Source organism: Eleutherodactylus coqui, chromosome 7, assembly GCF_035609145.1.
Source record: "Eleutherodactylus coqui strain aEleCoq1 chromosome 7, aEleCoq1.hap1, whole genome shotgun sequence".
NCBI classification, from domain to species: domain Eukaryota; kingdom Metazoa; phylum Chordata; class Amphibia; order Anura; family Eleutherodactylidae; genus Eleutherodactylus; species Eleutherodactylus coqui.
The window spans coordinates 170,713,926-170,732,287 of record NC_089843.1 but is presented as its reverse complement, the minus strand read 5'-3'; the positions used below and the strand labels follow the sequence as shown (position 1 = coordinate 170,732,287).

Genomic DNA, 18,362 nt, shown 5'->3' with positions numbered 1-18,362 from the left:
CTAGCATTTTATTAAGCTGTGCCACAGGCACATCTTATTAGGCTGAGATACATGGCAGCCCCTAGGGCCTTCACAAAGCCCCAGGCTGCCATGACACCCGAATGACACCTTGCAATCTCATTGCACAAGGCAGTTTGGGAAACAGAGGGAGTCTCCTCCCTCTGTCAGTCCATTTACATGCTGCTGTCAGAATTAACAGTGGTGCCTAAGTGGCTAATGGCCAGGATTGGAGCTATCTCCGATTGTGGCTGCTGTAGCTAGGTGTCAGCTGTCAAAGACAGCCAATACCAGCCCCATATGGAGCGGGCTCGGCTCTCAAGCCTGCTTCATACCTATTCCGTGCACATCTAACATTTATTTACATCATATTGTGTAGAAGGGTTAAAGGATCTGCTGCTTCAGAGATCTTGTGAGTACCATGACTATAGGCATGCCTATAGAGTTGTACATGTCTGTCAGCAAGTCCTTTTAAAAACATACCTGCATACCATACATATTGTATTGTGGGACCCTCGTATTTACAAGCATTGTCGACAGCATTGCTATAAATTTAGCTACAACAATTGGGAAGTGTTTGCAAAGTCCTCACAAATATGATATGAACACATCCTTAGGGCTTAAACTGGCGTGATTCTGTCCAGTGATTTCAATGGTTTCGCTCCACTACCGGGATCTTTGGGCGTTAACACCACGTACGAGAAAGATACGGTAGGACCTATCTTCCTGCTTTTCTTTCAAACTCACTCGGAATAGCACAGAGTTTAAATGGTACAAAAAAAAGATTTTTACCTTGTTCATGCGCAACGATGCTCCGTAGCGGCAGGCGTGTAAAGTTGCCCTTTTTGCTCACGCAAAATCTGCACGCGCTAAACCCAGAGAATAGAACCCACAGATTTTAACAAGTTAGTTCTCATAAACGCGTCCTGCTCTATCGTTCTGCGTTTTGCAGGTCTATAGCAGGTGCACCAATACGCAAGGGGTAGGGTGAAACACTGCACAAAATGCAGGAAAAGAAGACAGTGGGCCCTAATTGGGCTTTAACAGCCATTTAATTCCACAGAAAGGGTGTGTCTTGTGCGCATATGGACTGGCCCTGCGTGTGAAAAATGAGTATATTTGCACAAAAGCTCATGTGAAGCCGCCATCAGGACACAAACGCATGGGCATATGTGCAACTACACTCAACGCTGCGTAGCGTAGTTGTAAATGAACCAGGGTTTTTTTTTGTTTTTTTCGGGCCATTCAAACTCCGCGTCATAGTACGCAAGTTTGAAAAAACAGTGGCAAGATAGACAATTTTGACAGTGGAAACGAAAACATTGAAATCAATGGTTTTGTTTTGTCCCATTATGCGGCTGCATAACGGGACTAAATCACGCCCATGTGAAGAAACCCTTAGGGCTCTTACCCACTGGCGATAGCTTTTATACCGATGCGAGATTGAGTAAAAACGCATGATTATGAAACCAATGATTTTCAATGGTTTAATTCTCATTTGCGATGTGTTCACTCAAGGCTCGCTGCAACAAAAAAAAAGGTGCGATTGTTTTCAATGGGAGAAGATCGCGAAACAGCCTTAGAATCCCCCATAACGAGGAGAGGGGGCGAAGCTATAGGGGATCATCTACATATCTTCCCATATTTAAAGAGATAGGGTGCAGGCTAGAGGGCTTTCCCACGGCTTCCCCGAGAGCGGAGCTGGAGAGGGGATGGGGCTGCAATGATTCACATAGTGATTCTTCTCTGGCCCAGAGAGGAGGCGGGGGTTAGCAGGGTCCGCGCGCCAGCCTCAGCCCCCTGTCTCTACTAGAGAAGAATCCTTCTAGCCCCGCACCTTCTCTAACCATACCCCTGCTCTCAGGGAAGCCCTGGGAAAGCCCTCCAGTCCCACCCCCTATATCTCAAAATATGTAGAGATATGCAGAATATCCCCTGTGGCTCCACCCCACCCTCTCTCCTCACTATGGGGGATTCCAAGGCTGTTTCGCAATCTTATTTAATTGATTTCAATGGGGCCCTGGATCCATTGAGAACGATGGGCGACATCACAGGTTTTTTTTTTATTGCAGCGAGGCTGGAGTGAACACATCGCAAATGAGAATGAAACCATTGGTTTCATAATCATGCGTTCTCGCTCACTCTTGCATCGCTAGAAAACCTATCGCCAGTGTGCAAGAGCCCTTAGTCCCACAGAAATTAACAGAATCCATCACTTGATCTGTCGTGTGTTTAGTTTTTCTTTTTCCTGAACATGCAGCACTGCATATGAACTTGCCATCTTTATGTTCTGTAGCATCTGTTTCCCCCTAACTAATCTCTGGCAGCCAGTATAGTATGATTCATCACTAGTAATTTATATGTAGGGGCTTCATATCCAATTACATATATCACAGGCTCTCACTGCTTCATTATGTATTATACAGCCGCACTGTGGATGACGCTGAAGAACATTGCCGCGTGTTCTCCACATTACACTTGAATAATACACTCCTCCAGCCATTTACTATCCTACACAGGGATCCCCAACGGTCTGCGGCCCAAATCATGACTGTTGTGAGTCATCTTTAGAGACTTTAATAGAAGGGAACTAAATAATAGCAGCGCCAAATAAATGTTATGGCAATTGTTCCGTTATGGCCGGTTCACACAGACCTGGACCCCCTGGCCCACATAGTTCTACAGAACATAACCTAGAATGCTAGAGCTGTATGGTAATCTACATTCAATTCAGGGGCCATTATACAGCCCCCAAATATCTCCTATGAACATTTCTTGTACTATGACTGACCTGGTTTGTGCAGTTTGTCAAACATCAGTTCATAGGATCCTGGGCCTAAATTTTCTCCAGTGCTGCCCAGAGTCACAGCAAGCGATCGAGGGGCACGGTCATACATCTCGCCTTTTTTTTTAAATAAACACCTAAGGGTTAATACATTATTATAGGTTAAAATCATATCATAAGGGGCAATACAATAAAGATTTCATAAATGCATTTTTATATTTTCACTTTAATAATAATACGACGTAGAGTAAAAATAGCCAGAAAGTTCTATGTGATGTTGGAAACTCTTGTATAAAAAAGGCTAAAATACCACAGGTATAAGATAGGGACTTTCCAAGCTATCACAGGCTGACACATAAAAACATTCCAAAATCATGATAATAATGGACACGGCTCACACCTGTTTGGCACCTGCAGGCTAAGCTGGTATGTATTGTCTTCACCGAATACCCTAAAATATAACTTTTAGTAATAAGAGATAAAATATGCCTATGTAGGCCAAAAATAAGGGACTAAGACAAAAAAAACACATAACCGATAAGCAGAAGGAAACCCAGTTACGATCAGAATCACTTGCTCCTACCTTCACGCTAATAAAAGGGTATGTGACCTCTGTGTTTGCACTATGCCATCTAAAATAGCTGCAACATATGATATAGGCAAACACCAAAACTGTTGGCCACCATAGTGAATAGGAGAGAGGCTATTCCGATACTGTGACCCTCAGACGTGGGAACAGGAAGTGACGGCCACTTCCTTGCAATTTATTAACCCTTTCCAATCCAATTTTGGATTTAGGGTTTCCTAGAAAACTTTCTCTTTTTGCTGTTACACAACAGTGCCATCTGCTGGCTAAAGCCAGTGTGTGTGCGCCACAGATGCTCCGACAACAGAGTGGCTGGCAAAAGATGGTAAGAATACCCTGCTGGATGTCTTCTGACATTGGAGCTGTACAAGCTCCAATCAGAATGTAGGAAAACGTCAGGCAGTGAATTGGAAAGGGTTAAACTATTGCTTGATGAAGAGAAGCTTACTTTAGGAAAAATCTTCAGTCTCTGAATGAACTAATAGAAAAAACATGCTCCCTGAAAACCATCAATGTGAAAAGACCTTCCAGCTTAATACAAAGAGATATACCCTATTTATTAAGGAGCAGCAACATCATCAATTTGATCAGGATTCTAGGGTCTATGAGGACATTAGAACTTATCAGAGATCAGAGACTGAGATTTCGTCATCCGAGTGTGACCAATCAGATTTAGAATCTGTTAGGAGAGATAGGCGTAGCCCATCTGGTAATCAGGCCCGTGGTTGTCAATATAATCGCAGTAGAGGTCATCAAACTGGTGGTAGTGGAGGTTTTTAGGCCTACCTATATCTTCTGAGAGAACTCAGGGAATGAAGGACCTAAGTCGGACCAACCTCACTACAGGTAGTTACCCATATATCGATATTTTCCAGAGACTGGTTATGACCAATTTGAAAATTTTATTTAATTATAGACAATAGAATATGTCTACGACTGAATTTTCTGCTCTTCAATCGCTTGAAGATGATCAGTGTATCGTCTTGAAGCCTTCAGACAAGGGTGGTAATATTGTAGTTTTTGAATAGGGACTTCTACACATTCATGTAAAATCTTATTCCCAATGACTCTGACACTTATTGAGTTTTGGATACAGTAGTGACTCCCCTGATCTCGTGTTGTCGCAACTACAAGACATTCTACACAAGGAAAGACTGGAAGCAATGGGATAAAACTGAAAGGGAGGAGACACAAATTAGATATTAGAAAAAACTTTCTGACAGTGAGGGTGATGAATGAGTGAAACAGGTTATCACGGGAGGTGGTGAGTTCTCCTTCAATAGAAGTCTTCAAACAAAGGCTGGACAAACATCTGTCTGGGATGATTTAGTGATCCTGCATTGAGCAGGGGGTTGGACCCGATGACCCTGGAGGTCCCTTCCAACTCTACCATTCTATGATTCTATGATTGATCAGAAAGAGTTGCAATTCACGCTAACCAGTAACCCTCAAATACCAACATTTTATGGTTTGCCCAAAATACAAAAAAGCTTATACCCTCTTAAGGGACACACCTCGCTACTAGGTCAGTTAACATTTTTTTTTTTACAGCTAGGGATGACTTTCAAGGTATTTATACCAATCCCCAAAAATCATTGCTGCAGGGGTTGCCTTCATCCCAATGCTTTCAATGAGTCCCCTCATCACTGAACACTGTGACAACAGTGTTCAGTGATGAGGGGACCTTCGTGGAGCAGCTGCTCTAGTGAACGGGCAAAGTTTTATGTGCTGCGCATATAAAACTTTGCCCGTTCACACATTTTCCGCTTATGCAGGGGGGACATTTTTTCACGCACATAGGCGCGCAAAAAAACACACTCATCTGACCGCGGCCAGAGGCTCGATTCACACAGGTGTATGTGCGTGTGCAATAAGCAGAGAATAGAACCCATTAATTTCAATGGCTTCCTTCACATGTCCGAATCTTTTCTGCACATTTCAATTGCGCCAAAAGAAAACAAACACATCATATTTTCCTGCGCATTTGCGCACCAAAGGTCTCTATAGAAGTCAACAAGGAAGTGCAAATACACACAAAACACACTAGGAGAAGCGTGAAATACTGCATAATTGCCCAGAAAAAAGAACACATCTGGAACTCATTAGACTAATTAGCCATTTCAATTGGTGCGTAATTTGTTGCCGAACACAAATACACATGCCTTGTGCATGGAAAAAATACAGTAAAATACGCCAATGCACACGCAAAGAAGCATAGTTCATTGCTATGCACATGTAGCAGAGCTGTGTGTGGTGTGTGTGTGACGCGCATGAAGCAGAGCTGTGTGTGCTGTCTGTGATGCGCATGTAGCAGAGCTGTGTGTGCAGAGTGTGATGTGCATGTAGCACAGCTATTCATGTGCTGTCTGTGGCGCGCATGTAGCAGATCTGTGTGTGTGTGTGATATGTATGTAGTAGAGCTGTGTGTGTTTATGATGCACATGTTGCAGAGCTGTGTGTGGTGTGTGTGACACGCGCATATAGCAGAGCTGTAGATGTGTGACATGAGCATGCAGCAGAGCTGTGTGACACGCACATGTAGCAGAGCTGTGTGCTGTGTGTGGCGCGCATGTAGCAGATCTGTGTGTGTGTGATATGCATGTTGCAGAGCTGTGTGCTGTCTGTGAAGCGCACGTAGCAGAGCTGTGTGTGACGCACATGTAGCACAACTATTCGTGTGCTGTCTGTGGCGTGCATGTAGCAGACCTGTGTGTATGCGATACGCATGTAACAGAGCTTAAGCTGTGTGTATGATGCACATGTTGCAGAGCTGCGGGTGTGCGTGATGTGCATGTAGCAGAGCTGTTTGTGGTGTGTTTGAGAAACGCATGTAACAGCACTGTGTGCGGTGTGTGTGACACGCACATGTAGCAGAGTTGTGGGTGTGTGACACGAGCATGCAGCAGAGCTGTCTGTGTGCCACGCACATGTAGCAGAGCTGTGTGTGACGTGCGCATGTAGTAGATCTGTGTGTGTGTGCGTGATGAGCATGTAGCAGTAGAGCTCTGTGTGCTGTGTGTGATGCGCAAGTAGCACAGCTATTCGTGTGCTGTCTGTGGCACGCATGTAGCAGATCTGTGTGTGTGATGCACATGTAACAGAGCTGTGTGTGTATGATGCATATGTAGCAGAGCTGTGCGTGGTGTGTGATGCGCATGTAGTGGAGCTGTGTGATGTGTGTGACACGCATGTAGCAGAGCTGTGTGTGGTGTATGTGAAGTGCATGTAGCAGAGCTGTTTGTGGTGTGTGACACATGCATGTAGCAGAGCTGTTTGTGGTGTGTGTGACACGCTTATGTAGTAAAGCTGTGTGTGTGACACGCGCATGCAGCAGAGCTGTGCGCTGTGTGTGACACACATGTAGATCTGTGTGTGTGTGTGACATGCATGTAGCACAGCTGTGTGTGTGTGACACGCACATGTAAGCAATGAAGGTGACGTCATCACGGGTCCTAAATTAACAGGTCCTATAACAGCAGCTATGTGCTTACAACTCCAATCCCCTTTACTATATTATATCAGTAGGTGGCGGTGCAGGAAAATTTTTACTGCGTATGTCCAAAGGCGAGCCATCCGAACCATCCACAGTACACAAAAATCAGAAAAAATGACAGGTACACGGGGTCACTAGCCGGGCACAGGGTCAGATTCCTGTGTGGGATCCTGCATTGGGAATCCGAACCATTCGTTTGCAGCCCAGCCTGAGACAATCAGGACTGTTTACCAGGACAATCTCCAACGCACCCACTGCAATAAATGGCGTGCATGAGCATCTTCTGCTGCCTTCCTCTGGGGGCCTTCGGGACCCCCAGTTCTTGGGCTCAGTGGCACAGCAGTCAGATCATAACGTTATCCTCTCTCCTACGGATAGTAAATAACTTTATATTTTGGCGCAATCCCTTTAATATGTTATTGTCAATACTAAAGTCCTATGGGGACTAAAAATGAAAACATAAGTCTAATAAGGTTTAGTTAAAAAGGGTTATATTTTATAAAAAAAATAAACATTTTAAAATTAAAGAAAAAAATAACTTTTTCAATAAAAGTAAAAAAACAATAAAACACACATAATTGGTACCGTCACATCCATAAAATTCAGAAACATCAAAATATTCTGTTATCATGTAAAAAGTGAACACTGTAAGAAGTGCGCTGCGAGGTTTCTGCGGCGGAGGATCGCTACTTCCTTGAAGTTTTAACACAAAAACGCCTCACCTCCATGTGGGCGTCGCACGTTAGCGAGCGTGATATCAGGTCCGATAACGCACTCGCTCGCGTGAAAATAGCCTAACTGCGACTTATTTTTTTGGCCATCCCGCCACTCAAAAAAGCTGAATAAAGAAGTGATGAAAAACTCTTTATCTCCCCCATAATGGTAGCAGGAAGGGCTTAAAAAATGTGTCTTTTCCCGTTTTATGGCCGTGAAAATTAGATCCGCAAAATGTGACGGAACAGAAGCGCTGATGTTAATGGTTCCGCTTGGACTAGCAGGATTTGTGCGCGAGAAGAGGGGGCCGGACCCGTCGGACTGATTGTTTTTCTTTTTACCCGTGTGCAATAGCGAGGAATTTGAACAGAAAGAAAAAAAAAAAGAGAATTTTGACTAGTCCATGCGCTAATGCACTCCGTAGCGGCGGGCGTATGTGCGCATGCGTCTGTCTGAAACCGCCCCAAAAACTACAGTTCAGCCAGCAAAAAATAAGCCCCTATACAAAAAAGCTATAAGTCTCTGAACATTGAAAAAAAATGGAATAACAGCCGCTCCTTAAGGGGTTAAAAAAAATGAATGCCAGCTACAGAAAAATAAAGGTGCAGTTTTTCTGCTGCCAATTCTGGTCCAATGCGGTACCGGCAGAGGGACACAAATCAGGGACACCACGGCTATATAACGGCCTCCCGACCTGTGCGGACAAGTGGCAGTGATAAGTCCATATACGGTCCATAGAAGCCCACACGGCATACATACTGTGTGCGGCTCATTACCCGCTCCGCACACACGGCGGACGGACACCATACATACTGTGTGCGGCTCATTACCGGCTCCGCACACACGGCGGACGGACACCATACATACTGTGTGCGGCTCATACACGGCGGACGGACACCATACATACTGTGTGCGGCTCATTACCGGCTCCGCACACACGGCGGACGGACACCATACATACTGTGTGCGGCTCATTACCGGCTCCGCACACACGGCGGACGGACACCATACATACTGTGTGCGGCTCATACACGGCGGACGGACACCATACATACTGTGTGCGGCTCATTACCGGCTCCGCGCACACGGCGGACGGACACCATACATACTGTGTGCGGCTCACCACCGGCTCCGCGCAGCTCCCGCCTCACACGGTGTCTCTCACATAGCAGGACGCGTTGCTATGGCGACCAAGGCGTGAGCGCACTGACGGCCTGTAGGCCGCACTACAGGTGCCCGGCCGGCATATTAGTAGTTTACGCTTCAGTTATTCCTGCTGCCGATTCCAGCCAATGAGGTGGCTGGAATCGGCACCATGTGACTTCCCATTGTGCACGAGCAGTACAGTTCAGCTGCCGTGCACGATGAGAGCTGTGCCCGCGCCTCACGTGACCGGTGACGTCACCGATACTTGAATTTGCCCGCGAATTCCGAGCGCTGGCATCTACAGAGGAAGCTGATGGTTGGAGCCTTTTATACTACTTTCAACGTGGGAGAGGAAGATTTCTGCGCTGTGTGGTGAGTACCTACCTGAGATTGATGCGCTGTGTGCTGAGTACCTACCTGAGATTGATGCGCTGTGTGCTGAGTACCTACCTGAGATTGATGCGCTGTGTGCTGAGTACCTACCTGAGATTGATGCGCTGTGTGCTGAGTACCTACCTGAGATTGATGCGCTGTGTGCTAAGTACCTACCTGAGATTGATGCGCTGTGTGCTGAGTACCTACCTGAGATTGATGCGCTGTGTGCTGAGTACCTACCTGAGATTGATGCGCTGTGCGCTACGTGTGGTGAGTACCTACCTGAGATTAATGCGCTGTGTGGTGAGTACCTACCTGAGATTGATGCGCTGTGTGGTGAGTACCTACCTGAGATTGATGCGCTGTGTGGTGAGTACCTACCTGAGATTGATGCGCTGTGTGGTGAGTACCTACCTGAGATTGATGCGCTGTGTGCTGAGTACCTACCTGAGATTGATGCGCTGTGTGCTGAGTACCTACCTGAGATTGATGCGCTGTGTGCTGAGTACCTACCTGAGATTGATGCGCTGTGTGCTGAGTACCTACCTGAGATTGATGCGCTGTGTGCTGAGTACCTACCTGAGATTGATGCGCTGTGCGCTACGTGTGGTGAGTACCTACCTGAGATTAATGCGCTGTGTGGTGAGTACCTACCTGAGATTGATGCGCTGTGTGGTGAGTACCTACCTGAGATTGATGCGCTGTGTGGTGAGTACCTACCTGAGATTGATGCGCTGTGTGGTGAGTACCTACCTGAGATTGATGCGCTGTGTGCTGAGTACCTACCTGAGATTGATGCGCTGTGTGCTGAGTACCTACCTGAGATTGATGCGCTGTGTGCTGAGTACCTACCTGAGATTGATGCGCTGTGTGCTGAGTACCTACCTGAGATTGATGCGCTGTGTGCTGAGTACCTACCTGAGATTGATGCGCTGTGCGCTACGTGTGGTGAGTACCTACCTGAGATTAATGCGCTGTGTGGTGAGTACCTACCTGAGATTGATGCGCTGTGTGGTGAGTACCTACCTGAGATTGATGCGCTGTGTGGTGAGTACCTACCTGAGATTGATGCGCTGTGTGGTGAGTACCTACCTGAGATTGATGCGCTGTGTGCTGAGTACCTACCTGAGATTGATGCGCTGTGTGCTGAGTACCTACCTGAGATTGATGCGCTGTGTGCTGAGTACCTACCTGAGATTGATGCGCTGTGTGCTGAGTACCTACCTGAGATTGATGCGCTGTGTGCTGAGTACCTACCTGAGATTGATGCGCTGTGTGCTGAGTACCTACCTGAGATTGATGCGCTGTGTGCTGAGTACCTACCTGAGATTGATGCGCTGTGTGCTGAGTACCTACCTGAGATTGATGCGCTGTGTGCTGAGTACCTACCTGAGATTGATGCGCTGTGTGCTGAGTACCTATCTGAGATTGATGCGCTGTGTGCTGAGTACCGATCTGAGATTGATGCGCTGTGTGCTGAGTACCTATCTGAGATTGATGCGCTGTGTGCTGAGTACCTACCTGAGATTGATGCGCTGTGTGCTGAGTACCTACCTGAGATTGATGCGCTGTGTGCTGAGTACCTACCTGAGATTGATGCGCTGTGTGCTGAGTACCTACCTGAGATTGATGCGCTGTGTGCTGAGTACCTACCTGAGATTGATGCGCTGTGTGCTGAGTACCTACCTGAGATTGATGCGCTGTGTGCTGAGTACCTACCTGAGATTGATGCGCTGTGTGCTGAGTACCTACCTGAGATTGATGCGCTGTGTGCTGAGTACCTACCTGAGATTGATGCGCTGTGTGCTGAGTACCTACCTGAGATTGATGCGCTGTGTGCTGAGTGCCTACCTGAGATTGATGCGCTGTGTGCTGAGTGCCTACCTGAGATTGATGCGCTGTGTGCTGAGTGCCTACCTGAGATTGATGCGCTGTGTGCTGAGTGCCTACCTGAGATTGATGCGCTGTGTGCTGAGTGCCTACCTGAGATTGATGCGCTGTGTGCTGAGTGCCTACCTGAGATTGATGCGCTGTGTGCTGAGTACCTACCTGAGATTGATGCGCTGTGTGCTGAGTACCTACCTGGGATTGATGCGCTGTGTGGTACGTGTGGTGAGTACCTACCTGGGATTGATGCGCTGTGTGGTACGTGTGGTGAGTACCTACCTGGGATTGATGCGCTGTGTGGTACGTGTGGTGAGTACCTACCTGGGATTGATGCGCTGTGTGGTGAGTACCTACCTGAGATTTGCGCGACGCCACCTGACGAAACCTGTCTTTTTTGGCAGATTTGTGCACTACGTGTGGAGACGCGGCCACCCGAGATTTGTGAGCTTTTTTGCAAACTTGCGTGTGGAGAGGATCCTGACGTTTGGACGCGTTTTGAGAAGAATTTCGCTTCGCTTGCACACAAGCTGACATAACTCGTCGAGGTAAGATGCTGCATCTGCTAAAATTTTCATTGCGTGCGTCTGCTCATACGTGCTTATTTTGCGCATATTTGCAGGTTTTCGCTTGCATATGTATGTACGCACGCGTGTGTGTGTGTGTGTGTGTGTATATATAATATATAAAAATAAGATTCTTGATTCTTCTGACCAGGTTGGGGGAGTAGTGGTCAATGTAAGTGGGTGGAGCGGATCTAGGGATCAGTAATACTGGTGTGATGTGACTGTTAACCTGCTGATTTTTCGTCATTTCCTGCAGATCTGACGTCCTTGAGAATGGGAAGGCTGGCAGACAGTGAAGAGACCCTCGACGTTCAGCAATCTTGAACCCCTTCGTTTTATGGACTGCTTTTTGCCGGTGACTCACCTTTTTTTTGGGGGGGGGGGGGTATTTTTGGATAGACTAAGCTTTTATTTATTTTCTTGCAAACTTTTTTCTTTCTTCTTTACAGGTTATCTAAGGTATTTCAAGATTACCACACTGCGTTTGCTCACAATCATTGTTGAAGCAGCAGAGAGACTGGCGGTCCTAGATGTTGGCTCAGTAGGACGCTTTCAAGATGGGCATGTTTGCAAATCGAAGTGATTCTTACATTGTTTTTTCTGTGCCTTGTTGTACTTCGTTTAAGCGGTAAAAATGGGCAGTTAGAAGTTGTGTATATTAATTAAAATTAATATTGACAGTTTTGAAGACATTGTAATTTTTTAACATTTACAAATGTTATATCTCATATGTGCAAGCATACTCTACAAATCTTTGCCAACATATATTTCCATCTGTTCACTTTATTCTGGACGCACATTTGCAAAAACATCCTTTGTTTGGAACCATTTAGGAGACATTCAAGTTGAACCTCATTTTTCCTCATTTTGCTAAATCCTTTTTCCTCCACCGAGCCAAGATTGCAAAGGCTCGTGGGTGTCAGAATACATACCCCCTAAAATGACCCTATTTTACAAAGTACACCCCTTTGTGTTCACTGAGTGGTGTCAGGAGTATTTAGATCCCACATTTTCAGGAATTAATGGAATTATGATTAAAAAAAAATTATAATAGGGCTTTATTTCGGCTAATGTGCTATTCTAAGTTTTTTTTCCACCAAAAATCATCATTTTCATGTGCACTGACACCCCAAAATGGATACCCCTGTTTGTATTGTTTTCAGAAATGTACCCATTGTGGCCCTAATGATATGTTAGTATGTACAAATGGGACCCAAAATGTAATCCATGCAACTAACCCTGTGCTAAAGGGGGGGGGGGTCGACAGTGGCCCAACCTAAGCGTAGACATCGCCCAAATAAGAGGGCGGCCCAGCGGTCTTCGGAACTGGGCCATAGCTGATCCTAGGAGCCACAGAACAGGACACACGCATGGCATATAACAGAGACAGAACAGAATACACAGAGATAGAAAACACTGCATACAGAGGCCAAAAATGCAACCACTACTAACAGATAGGCTGATTATAAAGAACAGGTATTACTTGACATTGTAGACAAAACGTGAAGCTAGCGGGCGAACTTCTAAGCTCCTGGTTATACCGCTAATCCCTACACTAACCATGAGTCCAGGAGACCCGGACAATACTGCCCACTTGGCCTGTAGCAGCAGCCACAATGCATACTCGAGTATAGCCGATCCCAGTGTTAGCCGAGGTACCTAATATTACCCCTTGCCTTATACTCAAGTCAATAATTGACCCCAGGTTTTTGGGGTAAAAGTTGGTACCTTGGCTTATACTCAGGTCGGCTTAGACTGAAGTATATCTGATTACATACAAAAACCTAATGAAATAAGAGCAATCGTTGCATGCAAAGCATTAACCCTTTCCAATCCATTTATTTTTTCTCACCCATTCTCCCCAGCTCCAAATAAATTGGTTCTGGGGAGAATGGGTGAGAAAAAATACATTTTCCCTGCACCCTCCTGATCTGACAGAGTTCAGGAGGGTGCAGGGAGGGACCTGCTTACCTGTTCGGCGTCTTCCGTACTCCTTCTGCCTCCCGGCTCGGCGATCATGTGACTGCTGGGGTCAGGTAACACCGGCGGTCACATGATCGCCGGCCAGAATCTATGCATTACATAGCGCTAAGTAATGTGTAAAGGAGAAGGCAGAAAGGATTAAAATCCCTTTCTGCCTTCTCCTCGGGAGTCCTCGATGAGGACCAGTGCAGGAGTGCATCTGCACCCGATGTGCCTGACGATCGGGTGCAGATCCACTCCTGCACTGCAGTGTCGGGCCTGCCCCGACATTGGAGCTGTGGAGGGAAATTATGTCGGGGCAGGGCCGACATTGGACTGGAAAGGGTTAACAGCGGGAATCTGTTGTCTCACCCATCCCCTCTGGCTGTGGGAGGCCAACTGTCATTAGCAACAGTCTTCAGCAGTAGATGGTGTGGGCTCAGATCTGTAGGATGCAAATGCAAGTCCATTCCAGAAAGCTGCTTCCTAACATACATACATTCACGTGCTGCGGTGGCAAGGGGTTAAAAGTGTTCCCTGGGACTCCAGTACTGATGATCTATGCGCAGTGAAGTGTTGATCTGCCTCCCAGAATCCCTGCCAATCAGCTGATGACGAATGCGCACCGCTGCCACTTCAGTCTATGCCAGACGCAGCACCGTACATTTCCGGCTGTACACGCCTGCATAGGATTGCATTTCAATACGCAATCCTATGCAGAAGGCTGTGGTTTGTCTACGCGAAATCACGCGCAGAAAACAAACCGCGCCATGCTCTAATTCTGTGCGGGGTTCGCAAAGCCCCGGACATAAACGCCACTCGCTGGCTGCCGGCTCTGCGCATGCGCCGTCTGCTGGCACATGAGTCAGAGCTGCGGGAGCGGGCGAGTTCCGCACTGCTCGCTGCAGGCGCTCAGGTCGGGTCCTGTTGCGAGCAGCTGGATGCGACACGGCCGTCTGCAGGCGGCCATAGGCCTCATGTCCACTGGAAAAATACAATCCGCGTAGAATCAGCTTTCTATTGTATCATTTTTGCATGCAGATATCTGCACACATTGCTATCAATGTGATAGCAATGTGGCCGATCCGCGGTAAAATGGAGCATGCCGGGGTTTTTTTCTCCCACGCATGAAAAACGCAATTCTATTAAAATTCCATCCGCGGGTGCAAAAATCAGTTTAATGGACGGGATGGCCAATGATTCCCTAGGGGCAAATCCGCTGCGGAAACAGCTATTCCATTTTGCTATTGGCCATGAGGCCCTAGGGCTCCTTCCCACAGACGGATCTATTCAACCTAATAGCTCAATGCTTACGGTGCGGAATTTCACAGCGGAATTCCGCACTGTAAAATCACCCGTCCTCACCCACGGCATGCTCTATTTGCCGCGGGTGTACGCGCGGACGGCTTCCATTGCAGTCTGTGGAAGCCGTCCATTCACGCTATTTTCCGCTGTAGCACAGCGGAAAATAGCGTGAAACCGCCTCTACGCCTACCGCGTCACATGCCGCTGCGGTGCGTCACGCGCTCGATTGCCCATGCGCACTGAGGCATCATGCGGGACTCCGGAACCGGAGGTAAGTATTGGGGTCTCTTGGGGCCGCCGTGATGGGCTCCGCCCCGGAATTCCATGGCGGAGCCCGTCACAGCCATGTGCAGCCGGCTTTACAGCGTGGGTAATCAGGAGCCTGAAAACATAAATAAGGTAAAACAGAAAAAGAAATTCAAATCACGTTTTATTATTTATTAAAAATGTGGATTTTACACCAAGTGTCATTCCCTGATAAACCAAAGGCCGCTGTGTTTGGGGATCTTTCCTGTTTACTCAATCGGTGTAAAATATTGCGCAGTTTTTCAGGATACTCCAAAAAGCTTATAAAAAATTAAAAAAAAAGGGAATCACCGGCAAAAAGCAGTCCATAAAACGAAGGGGTTCAAGATTGCTGAACGTCGAGGGTCTCTTCACTGTCGGACAGCCTTCCCTTCAAGGACGTCAGATCTGCAGGAAATGATGAAAAATCAGCAGGTTAACAGTCACATCACACCAGTATTACTGATCCCTAGATCCGCTCCACCCACTTACATTGACCACTACTCCCCCAACCTGGTCAGAAGAAATATATTATATATATTATATATATATATATATATATATATATATATATATATATATATACACACACACGCGTGCGTACATACAGATGCAAGCGAAAACCTGCAAATATGCGCAAAATAAGCACGTATGAGCAGATGCACGCAATGAAAATTTTAGCAGATGCAGCATCTTACCTCGACGAGTTATGTCAGCTTGTGTGCAAGCGAAGCGAAATTCTTCTCAAAACGCGTCCAAACGTCAGGATCCTCTCCACACGTAAGTTTGCAAAAAAGCTCACAAATCTCGGGTGGCCGCGTCTTCACACGTAGCGCACAAATCTGCCAAAAAAGACAGGTTTCGTCAGGTGGCGTCGCGCAAATCTCAGGTGACGTACTCACCACACGTAGCGCACAGCGCATTAATCCCAGGTAGGTACTCACCACACAGCGCATTAATCCCAGGTAGGTACTCACCAGACGTAGCGCACAGCGCATTAATCCCAGGTAGGTACTCACCACACAGCGCATTAATCCCAGGTAGGTACTCACCACACGTAGCGCACAGCGCATAAATCTCAGGTAGGTACTCAGCACACAGCGCATAAATCCCAGGTAGGTACTCACCACACGTAGCACACAGCGCATAAATCCCAGGTAGGTACTCACCACACGTAGCGCACAGCGCATAAATCTCAGGTAGGTACTCAGCACACAGCGCATTAATCTCAGGTAGGTACTCAGCACACAGCGCATTAATCTCAGGTAGGTACTCAGCACACAGCGCATTAATCTCAGGTAGGTACTCAGCACACAGCGCATTAATCTCAGGTAGGTACTCAGCACACAGCGCATTAATCTCAGGTAGGTACTCAGCACACAGCGCATTAATCTCAGGTAGGTACTCAGCACACACAGCGCATTAATCTCAGGTAGGTACTCAGCACACACAGCGCATTAATCTCAGGTAGGTACTCAGCGCACACAGCGCATTAATCTCAGGTAGGTACTCACCACACAGCGCATTAATCTCAGGTAGGTACTCACCACACAGCGCATTAATCTCAGGTAGGTACTCACCACACAGCGCATTAATCTCAGGTAGGTACTCACCACACGTAGCGCACAGCGCATAAATCTCAGGTAGGTACTCACCACACACAGCGCAGAAATCTCAGGTAGGTACTCACCACACATAGCAGCACAGCGCATTAATCTCAGGTAGGTACTCAGCACACAGCGCAGAAATCTCAGGTAGGTACTCACCACACAGCGCAGAAATCTCAGGTAGGTACTCAGCACACAGCGCATCAATCTCAGGTAGGTACTCAGCACACAGCGCATCAATCTCAGGTAGGTACTTAGCACACAGCGCATCAATCTCAGGTAGGTACTCACCACACAGCGCAGAAATCTTCCTCTCCCACGTTGAAAGTAGTATAAAAGGCTCCAACCATCAGCTTCCTCTGTAGATGCCAGCGCTCGGAATTCGCGGGCAAATTCAAGTATCGGTGACGTCACCGGTCACGTGAGGCGCGGGCACAGCTCTCATCGTGCACGGCAGCTGAACTGTACTGCTCGTGCACAATGGGAAGTCACATGGTGCCGATTCCAGCCACCTCATTGGCTGGAATCGGCAGCAGGAATAACTGAAGCGTAAACTACTAATATGCGCCCGGCCGCTGACCTGCCCCACTGACAGGCACAGCGGGCATGACAGAACATGTCCTCCCAGCCACCCCCACAGTCACTAATAAACCTCCTGCTCCCCAACCTGCCTAATGTTATGTTCACACGGGGCAGACATACTGCAGCATTCACGCATCAAAAAGCATTTCTGAGTCAAAATCCTCACAGTTGGTTTCAGAAGATGCAGCAGCGCTCACCTACTAAATAAGTCTTCTGGTGGCGCCTCCTTCAACCGCTACCCGGCGGCCTTTACCTGACCAGCGGCACTGTACTCAATACAGGGCGCTGGGTAGCGGATGAAGGGGTGCGCTGACAGCCAAAGACTTCAGCGGTGAGCGCTGCGCCTTCTGAAATCAGCTGCGGGGACACCGCTGATAGGCCGGCTGCACACGACCAGATTTGCATTGCGTCCGCCCCTTGTATTCCGCAGCAAACACCACCCATAACATATTTTCCTGCACACGAGCAGAAATCAATTGTGATTGTCCACTGGCGGAGGAAATAACGCAGCATGCTCCTTTTTTTTTTTTGCACGAGCTACGCATGGATGGCTTCCATTGAAGTCAATGGAAGCCGTCCAACCCGCCGCCATTCCGCAATCGGGGGTTTAAAAGAAATCTGGACTGCGCAATTCCAACGGCAAGCCGTCCGGATGGTAAGCAGGTCACCGGCCGGGCACAGGGTATGATTCCGATGAGAGATCCGGACTCCAACCTGGTCATGCGCAGCCGGGCTTAGCGTCAAAATCTGCAATAAGGGGTTAAACACACGACTGTGATTTCGGAACATTTTGCGGATGTGAAAATCACGCCCACAAAATGTGACAAAACCATATTTTTCTCGATCGTGTTTGTCAGGCAATATTAATATACGCAAGAAGAACGTGGCCGTGCTCTATATTTCTTGCAAGTAGTTTTTCTACATGCGAGAACAAATAAGGCAGCACCTATCTTCCTCCTCTTTCTTCGCTTGCGCACACTACTGCGAAGCAGCGGCGAGCATATTTGCGCATGCGCCTGTCTGAAGAAGCCCTAATGGTGCGGATTGTGACTGTTTTGGATGTGGAAATGCAGCA

General features: G+C 47.3%; 1 protein-coding gene and 2 long non-coding RNA genes across 5 annotated transcripts in view; 1 reads left to right on the top strand and 2 right to left on the bottom strand.

The window, feature by feature from the left end:
- STPG2 (sperm tail PG-rich repeat containing 2) overlaps positions 1 to 8,819 on the bottom strand; it is a 639,920-nt gene extending 631,101 nt beyond the window's left edge. For 2 of the 3 annotated variants that reach the window (XM_066574018.1, XM_066574020.1), the window contains exons 1-2: positions 8,685 to 8,819; positions 2,789 to 2,919 (exon numbers count right to left, since the gene is read on the bottom strand). In XM_066574018.1, coding sequence (XP_066430115.1) covers positions 2,789 to 2,894 — 106 coding nt within the window. In that variant the 5' untranslated portion in view covers positions 2,895 to 2,919; positions 8,685 to 8,819. The remainder of the gene's footprint in view (positions 1 to 2,788; positions 2,920 to 8,684) is intronic. The other variant, XM_066574019.1, reaches the window with a different exon arrangement.
- Positions 8,820 to 11,369: 2,550 nt separating this feature from the next.
- On the top strand, positions 11,370 to 12,234 carry LOC136573622 (uncharacterized). Its single transcript, XR_010785897.1, has 3 exons — positions 11,370 to 11,528; positions 11,803 to 11,901; positions 11,996 to 12,234. It is a non-coding gene; the product is annotated as an uncharacterized lncRNA (long non-coding RNA).
- A 2,992-nt stretch (positions 12,235 to 15,226) lies between these two features.
- LOC136573621 (uncharacterized) lies at positions 15,227 to 17,267 on the bottom strand. Its single transcript, XR_010785896.1, has 3 exons — positions 16,997 to 17,267; positions 15,797 to 15,940; positions 15,227 to 15,506 (listed from the first exon to the last, which is right to left on the bottom strand). It is a non-coding gene; the product is annotated as an uncharacterized lncRNA (long non-coding RNA).
- Between the last annotated feature and the right edge of the window lie 1,095 nt (positions 17,268 to 18,362).